The sequence below is a fragment of the Caloenas nicobarica genome, chromosome 19, assembly GCF_036013445.1.
Source record: "Caloenas nicobarica isolate bCalNic1 chromosome 19, bCalNic1.hap1, whole genome shotgun sequence".
Classification (NCBI taxonomy): Eukaryota; Metazoa; Chordata; class Aves; order Columbiformes; family Columbidae; genus Caloenas; species Caloenas nicobarica.
The window spans coordinates 11,245,584-11,257,500 of NC_088263.1; the positions used below are offsets into that span (position 1 = coordinate 11,245,584).

An 11,917-nucleotide genomic window follows, 5' to 3' on the forward strand; every position below is an offset into this window, starting at 1 on the left:
TAACAACGGAAGGGGCGGGCCCGAGCGACTGTCGCCCCGGCCACGTGGCTGTTCGAACAGCCCAATCAGAAGTTTCTCAGCCAGGGGGCGGGGCCTCCGCGGGGGCAGGCGGGAGCGGCACCGCCCCGCGCTCGCTGAGTGGCCAGCGCCGCCACGGGCGCCCGCCCCCGCGCGCTTCCATTGGTCGCCGCGCCCGCCGCTCCCGGCCGAGGCCGTCCCGCCCCCGGGGAGCGCCGCCGCCGCTCGGCCCGGCGGGAGGGCGACCCCGCGGAGCCGGACCCGTGAGGCGGGCGGCCCCGGGAGGGGCGGTGGCGGCGGCGGCCCCGCCCGGCGGGGAGGGCCGGGGCGGGGCGCGGGGCGGGGCGGAGCGGCGTCCCGCGGGAGGGGCGGGGCGGGGCGCGGCGGCTCCGCGTCCCTCTCGCGCGCGGCGCTCTCCTCGCTCACAGGGTGACACGTCCGCGGTGAGTGAGTGGCGCTGGCAGGCTGTCAATCGCACCGGAGCGGCCATCAAACAACATAAAACACACACGGGCACCGGGCGGCGGGGCTCATAAATTCCAGCGGGCTGATATTTTTGCACATTGCTTTGCAGAGAGTGTGTAATTAATTTTTTTACAGTTCTTTCCCCGTTATTTCCGCTCTTTTCTTTGCACAAGTTCAAACTTTTGATTGCTGCTGTTTTACCCCCGTTGCACAGACTTGGGATCATTTGTTATTTTTGGGGGGGAGGGCGATTAATTTTTTTCCCACTGTGATTGTGTTTTCTTGGCTTTTTTATGTTGCAATTTGGGGGTGGGGGTGTTCGCCTGGTTTGTTGTGGTTTTTGCTGTTTGCCACCCTCCTAACTTCTTAAGGATTTGAAAGCGAGTTTTTTTGATTTTGTATTTTTTTTAATTTTGCTTTTTTTTGCAAAGAAGATTTTTGGACAAGTGGGGAAAGACATAAAAAGCAACAGTAAAAGTAAAAAAGAAAAAAAAAAGCTTTGGAGGAAGATTGTACCAGGAAAACTGCAGAGAAACCTTATCAACTCATTTATCCAAGCCACAAATATGATGATGATGAAAGAAGATTGTAACTAAAGAAGAGAGTGATTTACTGCACTGGGAAGGAGAGAGTGGAATAAACAGCTGAGATCTGGTCAAAACACAAATACTGTTTTTTCGTTGCTTGCTTTGGCTTCTCCTTTTCCTTTGATTTTTTCTCCGGTGGGGTGTGTGTGCAAGAGCGAAGCGGAGTCAGGAGCCGGCAGAGCCCGGCGCCCGCGGCTGCCCCGCGCCCGCTCCCGCGCTCCGCCCGCCCGGCCCGGCCGCCATGGACGATCAGTCCCGGATGCTGCAGACTCTGGCCGGCGTGAACCTGGCCGGGCACTCGGTGCAGGGGGGCATGGCCCTGCCGCCCCCCCACGGACACGACGGGGCCGACGGCGACGGCAGGAAGCAGGACATCGGCGACATCCTCCACCAGATCATGACCATCACTGACCAAAGCCTGGATGAGGCACAAGCAAAGTTGGTTTCGTCTCATTAAACCTTGTCTCTCTCTTTTTCTTTTTTCTTTTTTTTTTTTTTCGTGTGTGTGTGTGGTTTTTGTTTCTCTCCTTCCTGCTCCTCTGCGGAGACCCGGAGTCTCACAATTTGAGCAACTTCTTGGTGCCGTACGAGAAAATTGCAAGCAGCCGAGGCACAGCCAAAGTTGCTATTTAATGAATTTAAATATGTATATATATAAAATAAATCTAGCTGCGTGCGATGCCGATGCTGTCGCCCCGGCGTGCGGAAGCCGTGGCCGAGCCCTGCCTGTTCCGCTGGACACGGCCTCGGAGCCGCTCTGTCCGTCCGTCTGTCCGTCGGGCAGCTCTGCACTCTCCCCGCGAGTGCAACTTTTTTCCTTTCTTTCTTCCCTTGTCTCCCTGCCCTGCAAGTGTTGGCAGATAAATTACAAACTTGACAAGATATTGCTGCTGGGGGGGGGAAATACAAAACCAAACAAAAACCAAACAAAACCCAAAACCAACAAAAACCCAACCAAACCCCCCAACCAAACCCTGTTTTAAATCACAGTAAATACAAACCCAAAGAATGTTAACTCTGCAAGTTCCCCCCACCCCAATCTCCTTAATAAATCAGTTATAATATCGCAGGACGGATCGTACCGGAGACAAGGGAGGGTGATTTATACCCCTTCGGTCGGGCGGCATTTGCACAAAGATAATTCGGCGCAGGAGTCAGAGGGAAGCAGCGGGAGCCCCCCGGCCCCGGGCCCCCGTTCCCCGCCGCCAGCCCCGCGGCCCGGCGGGCACGCAGCGGGCGGGCAGCGGCGCGGCCCGCGGCTCGGGCTCCTGCTCGGGAAGGCGCCATGTTGCTGAAAGCCGCGTTAACCTCTTGTCTCTGCTCTCTTTCAGGAAACACGCACTGAACTGCCACAGGATGAAACCCGCCTTGTTCAGTGTCCTCTGCGAGATCAAGGAGAAAACAGGTAAGGGCCGCCCGCGCCGCCGCAGCCATCTTGGTCCGGCCTTCCTTCCGCCGCCGGGGCCGGGGCCGGGGCTGCGCCGCTCGCCCCGCCGCAGCGGGCGGGAGCTGCCGCCGGCCGCGCTGCCCGCGGGGCCCGGCCCGGCCCGCCGAGCTGAGGGGCCCGGCCCGGCGGCGCCGTCAGGCCGGTTCGCAGTGAAATGGCGCGGGGGAGAGTCCCCGGCGGTCCCTCGCAGCGCCGGTGCCTCCGTACGGGCAGGACACTCGGCAACACACTTGTCACATCTGGGTTACCTCACTTTTTTTTTTTTTTTTTTTCTTTTTACCGGGTTGCGTCGCACGCAGCGGGGCCGGTAGACTCGATGCGGGCGGAGGGGCAGGTTCGGGGAGCCGGTTCGGGGAGCCCCGCGCAGCCCCCGCTGCCCGGGACGGGCGCTGCGGCTCCGCCGGGCTCCGGCTGCTCCCGGCGCGTGGTGTTGAAATGCCGAACATTTTCACCTCAAAAGTGAATTTTTTTTTTTTCCTACGTTAATGCGACACTAATAAACTCTTGGTTTTTTTTCTTAGAGGCATTTTAGGGGATTTTTTTGCAATTTTTTCACATCACTGAATTTAGAGATAATTTTTTTTTAAGAAGAAAATTTGCAAAGCGTTTTCCCTTGTGTTATGTGAATAAGAACATTTATTACGATCTGGATTTAAGAATAAATATATGCATCGTCTGGCTTTTTAGCTGTATTTGATATTCAGTCACGTTCCCCTTAATGACACACTGGAAAAATAAGACTTGACGAAAACAACAAACATGAAATCGTTGCAAACCTCAGCTGAAAAGCCTAAAAGTGCACAGTTCTCTGTAAATTTTTAGTGCCTTATGTCCAAGGGTTTCTTTGCTACCGGGGATCCACTTGACTTTCTGCTGACAGCTGAGCACTGGGGCATTGACTGTGTTGTGAATATTAAGATTGATTCTGCTTTATATTGCATTATATTACCCGGGATAAGGGGGATGATCCCCCTTCTGCCCTCCCTCCCCACCTACCTGCGTTGTGCCTCGACCGGCTCGTGCCCCTTTCCGTCCTGTTTGGCTGTTTGTTTTCTGCCTTTCCCTAAACTTCGCGCCCGTCCTGCCCGAGCCCGCCGAGCGACCTGCCCTCCAGGGTCAGACATTTTGCAGCAGGCAGATTTCAATTAAGGAGGCAGGCGGAGGTCCCGCCATCGCTTTATTTGCAGAGGGCTTAGCCTGGCTGTTTTGAAAGGAAAGTGTAGTCAAGCACATGTCAGAGGTGAGCTGGGAGGAATCCCAAGTCCTTTCAGCAGCGGGATTACTGGCAGAGGGGGTTTGGTGGGGCCACCGCCGACCTGGAGGCCGGAGGGAACCTGACAAGAGACTTCGTGGTCTGCAGCGTTTTGGGGTGTTTCAGGGCTAACTTGTAAGTTGGGATCCTGCCTTTGTGCTGCGAGTAGTCCAGCCAAGTTTGCAAGTTCTTTGTGAAATGGCTGGGAACCAACAAAGAGTGAAGGCGTCCGCCTGCCCAAAGGCCAGATCCCGGCAGCAGAGGAGGGACAGGATTGATGCTGCGGGTGATTGATGGGGATGAATCCACACCCCCACCAAAAACCGTTCCCGCAGGGGGACCTTCCCGCAGGGTCTCCCACTTGAGAAGCACTGTCTGTGTAGGCTTTAGTTCACGTGCTCAAGCAAAGAAAACGTGACAATAAATTCTGGCATATTTTCTGTGAGCTGTTGTAGTAGGAAACAGCTCAAACAATGCTGGACTGGAAGGGTGAGCGGTCTGAGATGCAATTAAAGCAGAGGTTCCCTCTTCCCCCTGGTACTCTGCAGAGTCTTGTGGTCCGAGTGCTTAGACCTGCCTGCAGCCGGGTCGTGCGCCGGTGTTCAGTTGGTTTTAATCAGGCCCAAAGTTTGCCTTGGTGCTGGCAGTGGGAATTGCCGTGATGGCTTTATCGCTGCCTTCTTCGGAGAGAAGGACGAGGGTGAGGAGGGAGGCTGCAGCCTACACCTAAAGTGTAATTGCAGTCGTGTCTGTTCTGAAATAAGTCATGCAACATTTAAGTCATTTTTATATTGAATTTTGTATTTTTTCTATTTTAGTAGTTTTCAGTACAGTCAGCGAGGACTTTGTGGGACTGGTCGTAAGAGAACACGTAGAGGAATCCTCAGTTTAGGCAGAGCAACTCTGTCCCTTTCCTGCAAGGGTTAATGGATGCATCGCATTTTTAAAAGCCTCTCTCTGTCTCACTTAGGGTTAGGAGCTGAGGATTTTTCTTTTTTTTTCCTGTGATGTATTTACGATGTACAAAGCAAATCACCGAGCTTACTGAATTTAGCCTGACATTTCTTTTTTAACATTTAAAAAAGTGCTTCATAATACATTTAAGAGCTTTACAGATATTAATAGATGTGCATTCTTAGAGGCAACCACAAGGTAGCATGGTTTTCATAAAGAAACTGCCACTCATTTCTTTAATTAGTTCAAAGAAAAACGATACCCCAAGTTCTACTGAAGCCCCCCTAACAAAATACGAGGATAAAGGAGTGAGAGTGTGTTGCCTGTGTTTTGGTGCGTTTTACTTGTTCTCCGAGGCGTCGCTGGAAATGTTGAAGTCGCGCTCACATCTGTTGCATACCTGTGTGACAGCCTCTGCTCACGCCTGCCAGGAGGAATCAAAACCCAACTTGCGCCTTTGTTTTTTTAAATAGCTCTTTTTTACTGACTAAAAATCCTTCAGATTTGTAATTTGATTAAGCCTCCATTAGGATGTTGCTATACCTGAGGTACTGGTTATTCTCATGGAGATAGAAATGGAAATATATTAATTCTTCTAGTCTTAAACTGGTTAGGGAATTGTGATTATTTCCCAATGGATTGACATATTCTTAGGTCCTGGATTGTGTTGGTGGATGGTTTGGTTTTTTTGGTCTTTAAAAATCATTTATATGGATAGGAACACACATTGACAAAACTGTCTGAATGCAAGTGTGTGTATGCATGCATGTATACATTCATCTATTTATTTACCTCTGTAAGCCCAACGGAAACAACGATAGCTGCCAACCAAACCCGAATTTACTGTCACCACAAACCCTAAACAGCGTTCATTTACCAGTAAAGCCTAATGGCATACATGATGGTTTGCCAGATTTGTGGCCTTTGTGAGGCTTATAAGCAGGACTGACTTGGGAAGATCATAAAACTTAATGAACTTCTCGACTGCAGGAGGTGTCCGCAGGGGAAGAGAAAGGCCTGCTTGGCTGCTTGGGCTGCTGGAACTATTTTTTATGTCTAAAGAGAGAGAAGGAAGATGTTCATTAAGAGCATTCTCCCCTCTTGCAGAATTTTGTTTTAAAGAATGAAAAAAAAATAGGAATGAAACCAGACAAATAGTGATGTTAACCACAGGGTTAATTTCTCGCTGTTCCCCATGTAAGCTAAAACCTTATTTTTATTGCTACAACGGTAAATAGCCCTACGATGCCATTCGGATGATTAAAGGGCTGTTTGGTGCCCTTACTTGCTGGAGAGCTCCTTATTGATGAAAATGGCCCAACTCTTTAGGAACGCCCCTTGTCAATATGCTGCAAAATCTGCAAAGCACCGTTAGGGAACTCCTTGGAGGACTCACTGTGCCTCGGCTGCGGCAGAATCAGGGAACGTTAACCCCTTTCTGCACTGGGCTGATTGCAAATCAAATCGCAGGACTCGTCCCTTGCGTTGCACGGATTTCAACTTTTCAGTGTTGGTAAACTGTCACTTAGTGCCAGCACCTTGCAATAATAAATAATAAAATGCAGCCCTAGCAATCTTGTCTGAACATTAAAGGATTCAAGTGGAACAATGAAATGGCACTGATAGCATACATATATATCTGTGCATGTACATGTGTATATGTGTTAGCTGTTTTCTCAATATCAGCTGTGATGTTATTGTTATTCATTTTCGCTATTTAAAATATTTATGTGCAGTCGTGGTGTTTTTTTCAAGCTGCTAAATACGTATTTTTGATTTACCCTGACTCCATAAGGAAGTAACCATTGTGTATTTATGTGCGTACATTTTTTCCTTCAGTTTAAATTGTTTAGCTTTAGTTTCCTTTCTCATGCTTCAGTATCCAAGATTTTTCACTAAACCCGTGGTTATACTTTTGAATGGTGTATTTTTTTTTAATTGTCAGCAAATGTATTACAAACGATGATGTGCGGTGGAACGTTAGGGCCTTTCCTCTGTCCTTACGGCAATGACATTGCTTTTCTTCATAAATGTCCTAGTACAAAAAATAAATGGAATACAGTATCTTGATTGTCATTTGCTCGTCTGCTTCGAACACATTCATTATCAGAATTCTACCTCTCTGGTGGTTTTCTGACATGGTACTTCTCTGGTTAAGCAAACAGGCAGTTTGGTGATTATTTTCATTAGCGAAATTTGTGTTACTTTGTCTTGCAGAACCTGTAACTACACAGTACCTTCAGACCTCACCATCGTTAGCGCTTCTTGCTATATTTAAATATCAATCTTCATGTTGATTACTAGGATCTGTGTTTCCAGATCTTCTCCTCATGTCCCCCCCATAAAGGATAAATTCGACCTACTTGTCGATAATAATTTAAGTAGGAGGATTTATTTTATTTTCTAGCTATTTTTCAAGTCCTTCATATTATATTGGAATTTGACACATTTGCTTGCCTATCTGAAAATACTAAATGATATGAGTGACCGTGTGGTGTGTTTTAGGATGCTTGTTGTAAGTTAAGGAATTTTTGCATTCAGAGATAAATTATTATAATAGCATGTAGTGAATGCAAAAGAGGCTTTTTTTTTTTTACAGGATTTAACACATTTATCAAGCTCTATTCCTACAGCTTTCAATGAAAAAGTTGTATGATATGGATATTATGCTGTCTTTTTTCAATTTAAATATTGATTTGTGTGAAACATTAATATAATGATATTTGCAGTCTACCGTAGTCAAATATAAGCAGAATTAGACATACTGAATTGTTACAAATGTAGGGCAATATTTAAATACATATGAAGGCTATATTAATAATTACAGAGCAGAGTGCAAGGGAGTCTGGTTTGTATTTGTCCTCAGTTTTGGGCTGTTTTTCAGCTCCTGGCACACAGTGGTTTGGTGGCTGTGGCAGTGGCTGTGGGGTGAGCACCGTGCGGTGCGTACCGTGGTTTGGACGCTGTGGGGTGAGCACCGTGCGGTGCGTACCGTGGTTTGGACGCTGTGGGGTGAGCACCGTGCAGTGCGTACCGTGGTTTGGACGCTGTGGAGTGAGCACTGTGCGGTGCGTACCGTGGTTTGGACGCTGTGGGGTGAGCACCGTGCGGTGCTTACCGTGGTTTGGACGCTGTGGGGTGAGCACCGTGCGGTGCTTACCGTGGTTTGGACGCTGTGGGGTGAGCACTGTGTGGTGTGTACCGTGGTTTGGAGGCTGTGGGGTGAGCACCGTGTGGTGCGTACCGTGGTTTGGAGGCTGTGGGGTGAGCACTGTGCGGTGTGTACCGTGGTTTGGAGGCTGTGGGGTGAGCACCGTGCGGTGTGTACCGTGGCTTGGAGGCTGTGGGGTGAGCACTGTGCGCTGGAGTCGCTGCAGAGCGAGCGGAGCGGTTGGCGCGGGGCTGACACCCTGGGAAGAACGCGGTGTTTGTTTTCTCAGCGCTCATGTTTAATGCTATGCGCTTATCAAGGTGATCAGCATGGTTCAGATAACACACGCCTGACACCGCCTGCCTTTTTGCACCAGCGTGTTGACCTTTTGTCACATTTGCTTTTCTCTGGTAGGCAATTCATGTCCTTAAGTATGAATGGAGTAAATAATTCACATCAATATTTAATATAAATTATTAAAGTTTCTGTCAGCTCCGATAGTTCATGCTTTTATAAAGTTGGAGCAGTTCATCAGCCACACAGCTGAATTTACCGCTCAGCCGGACATCAGCACTGCTGTACCGCAGGCTGGACCGGGCGAGGAGCCGGCAGTTCGGAGGAGAGGGATCCCGCAACTTGAGCGTGCCACGTTTTGCAATAATGCACCTTCCTTAGGAAGGCTCCAAGTATTAGATAATTATCCATCGTAATTTCTTTTGTTATTCCCATACTTTTTTTTCCCCTCGCCTTTGTGTTGCAATCAGAAATGTAGAAAGCCCACTGACCCTGGCATTCTCCTGCTCTTTGTTATTAGCTTCCCGTTAGCACTCCAGTCCCTGCTTGGAGTTGGGGTGAGCGTACTAGTGTTGGGGTTTTTTGTTGTTCTGGTTTTTTTTTTCCTCCTTAATGTTCTTTTTCTGTTTTTAAAGACTGATGAGGAGCACTAAGATGATGAAATTTCAGGGATTTTTAGTCCTTGCTTATAAATTACAGTTTATATTTTGCAAAGTAACCGGTGATTGAAAGTAGATTCTGAAAATATTTCTTAAAGAAGACATGGTCTGATGTCTGATTAAAACAGCTACAATGTGTTCATTGCTTCAGGAATTGGATAAAAATCACATGTTTTGTGTAAAAGCATATAGCAAAAGTCTTTATGCACCTACTTTTATTTTATACTATTTTAGGTATTTTACTTTAAATTCTTTTGTTAGTGATCAGTTCAATGCATGTTGCACAGTCATGTGAACTTGCAACGATACATGAATCACTGAATATCAGGCGTCCCACAAATCAATCACTGGGAAAGGGGGGTGGGTTTGCATCATGTGTTTACAGGTCAAACCCTTTTGCGATACTTAAGTCATGCATCAACATTTAAAGCTAATCTCTCATTCCTCATTGTCCAGCAGCTGGATTTGTCATATAATATTTAATTTTTAATTATTTATTGTAGGTGAAAAACGGAATTTAGTAATATTATCCTGATTGCTCTTTTTTAGAACAATGGCTTTTCAGTGTATCCTGTTGGATATGACAGAACAGATAGATATTTCTTTGAAGAAAGCATCTACAGATCTTCAAGTATACAATCTAAATTAAGATTCTAAACAGGCATTACAGATGCTGGTAACTTTGGCAATTATCATTTTGTTTGGTGAACAGTAGTAAAACAGTGTGCGGTAAAAGTGTTTAGAGAGAGAGGATAAATAAATTGAACAGTTTTGCAATGCAAAGTGGTTTGTGGTGTTTTTGAGGATTTCTTGGCTCTTGCTTAACTGCTATTGTGAAGCCTGGAGCAGATTTTCCCATTGCTAATGCCCTAGAAGTATTAATTCACTTTGATATGCTAATTAGAGGGCATTATGCAAGAAATGAGATTAAGTGGCAGCATGAAGCCATTTGCCTGTCAGTAAATTGAGAGCTTTAGCATCAGGAGGAGCTTTGTTTTTTCTGAGTTTCTCTTGGTTTTGCATATAAATAAAATTGATTGAAAGGTCTAGAGAAGCTTCTAGAACATTGGTGGTTCTTTTTCTCCTTCTATGATTATTTAAACTTCATGTTAAAGCCTTTCTCTGAATATTAATTGATCTAATGGGAGATACTGAACATGAAGAATTTCATTGTATTCTCAGTTACTGTATCTTAACAAAAGGAAAGTATTAGAATTCTTTGTGTCATCTGATTTTTGTGCTATTATTTGAGCTATATCTTACAGCTCTGTCTGCGGCCGCTCTGCCTGCTCCTCGCTGGGGTGCTGGGAGCCGGCTCTGCAGGGACGTGGTGCTGCCCGTTCCGCTGGTTTGGGCCGGGCTTAACGAGGGCCTGACCAGCCGAACCGGGACGGTTGGCCGGGATTCCTGGCCGTGGGGCCTTGGACATTTATCGCCCCGCTCACTCACACCAGCTCCCATCGCTTCTGATGCAAATCACACGTGTATTTTCCTTCATTTAGGAGGGAAGGGGTTGTAATATTGACCACAGATTTTATTCAACTGCCAGAAACTGTGTTAAAGTAACATTAAGGGATTGACTTAAAGCCGTAAGAGTGAGGAAATTTGGAGTTAATAGTTAAACTCTGCCCTTAACTCAACTCATTGAACCTATTTATTAGAGCATATATGATACGTAAGATCACTGTGCTGAGACCTCTGCAGTATTAGGATGCTCCAGGATGACTCAAAGACGGGAGTTTCTGATTTAGTTTGGGTTTTCCTGGTGATTTTCTTTGTGTGTGTGGTTTTTATTCAGCCTCTGAGTTGCTTTACTACAGTTTTGTGCTTAGTTTTCTTTTTATAATACTGTTTAAAAATATATCAAAGAAATAATTCTGGAAATCGAACAAAAATTTATCAAAAAATAAAAGCAAAACAAAACCCACCCAAGCCTCTCTCGTCCTCTTTGCCTGAGCGCCTGCAGGACGTTTGCTGTTTGTGTGCCCATCTCTTCCACAGATCGCCGTTGCAAAGTCGATCAGGGGAGTAGCGCTGGAGTGACAGTGCTTGTTATGAGCCCCAATAGTTATTTAAAAGAAAGGAAAAAGGATAAAAAAATGCCCCAGAGCTCCGTGTGGGGGCTGTTCATGCTCGATGCACATGCTCTCCCTGATCCTGGCAGCTGAAGTCTATCACTGTTGGGAAATTTTTAACATGAACTGCACAAGACGCAAACCACCGTGGCTTCCCCGAAGCCACAGGGATTTTCACGTCAGCGCAGGACAAGGGGGTCTGTGCAGCAGGTCCCTGCCCGCTGTCCCTGCCCGCTGTCCCTGCCCACTGTCCCTACCCTCTGTCCGTGCCCGCTGTCCGTGCCCGCTGTCCCTGCCCTCTGTCCCTGCCCGCTGTCCCTGCCCGCTGTCCCTGCCCACTGTCCGTGCCCGCTGTCCCTGCCCTCTGTCCCTGCCCGCTGTCCCTGCCCGCTGTCCCTGCCCTCTGTCCCTGCCCGCTGTCCCTACCCTCTGTCCCTGCCCGCTGTCCCTGCCCGCTGTCCCTGCCCACTGTCCCTGCCCGCTGTCCCTGCCCTCTGTCCGTGCCCGCTGTCCCTGCCCTCTGTCCCTGCCCGCTGTCCCTGCCCTCTGTCCGTGCCCGCTGTCCCTGCCCGCTGTCCCTGCCCACTGTCCCTGCCCGCTGTCCCTGCCCGCTGTCCCTGCCCACTGTCCCTACCCTCTGTCCCTGCCCGCTGTCCGTGCCCGCTGTCCCTGCCCGCTGCCCCTGCCCTCTGTCCCTGCCCTCTGTCCCTGCCCGCTGTCCCTGCCCGCTGTCCCTACCCTCTGTCCCTGCCCGCTGTCCCTGCCCGCTGCCCCTACCCTCTGTCCCTGCCCGCTGTCCCTGCCCGCTGTCCCTGCCCGCTGTCCGTGCCCGCTGTCCCTGCCCGCTGTCCCTGCCCGCTGTCCCTACCTGCTGTCCCTGCCCGCTGTCCCTGCCCGCTGTCCCTGCCCGCTGTCCCTGCCCGGCCCTCCATCTGCCCTCCTGCTCTGCACCAGTACAGAGTCTGGCACCGTTTTCATTTAACATGCGATGTCCCTGGTTGTCTTAGTTCCCAAT

The 11,917-nt window shown here is 48.7% G+C and overlaps 1 protein-coding gene and 1 long non-coding RNA gene across 5 annotated transcripts in view; one reads left to right on the forward strand and one right to left on the reverse strand.

Moving 5' to 3' along the window:
- PBX3 (PBX homeobox 3) overlaps positions 1 to 11,917 on the forward strand; it is a 111,678-nt gene that overhangs the window by 2,258 nt on the left and 97,503 nt on the right. For 2 of the 4 annotated variants that reach the window (XM_065648361.1, XM_065648364.1), the window contains exons 1-2: positions 1,303 to 1,508; positions 2,402 to 2,475. In XM_065648361.1, the coding sequence (XP_065504433.1) occupies positions 1,312 to 1,508; positions 2,402 to 2,475 (271 nt within the window). In that variant the 5' untranslated portion in view covers positions 1,303 to 1,311. Of the gene's footprint in view, positions 1 to 393; positions 462 to 1,302; positions 1,509 to 2,401; positions 2,476 to 11,917 lie in introns of those variants that run through there. The other 2 variants (XM_065648363.1, XM_065648362.1) reach the window with 2 other exon arrangements.
- LOC135996419 (uncharacterized) lies at positions 1,410 to 3,607 on the reverse strand. Its single transcript, XR_010607269.1, has 3 exons — positions 3,514 to 3,607; positions 2,153 to 2,452; positions 1,410 to 1,914 (listed from the first exon to the last, which is right to left on the reverse strand). It is a non-coding gene; the product is annotated as an uncharacterized LOC135996419 (long non-coding RNA).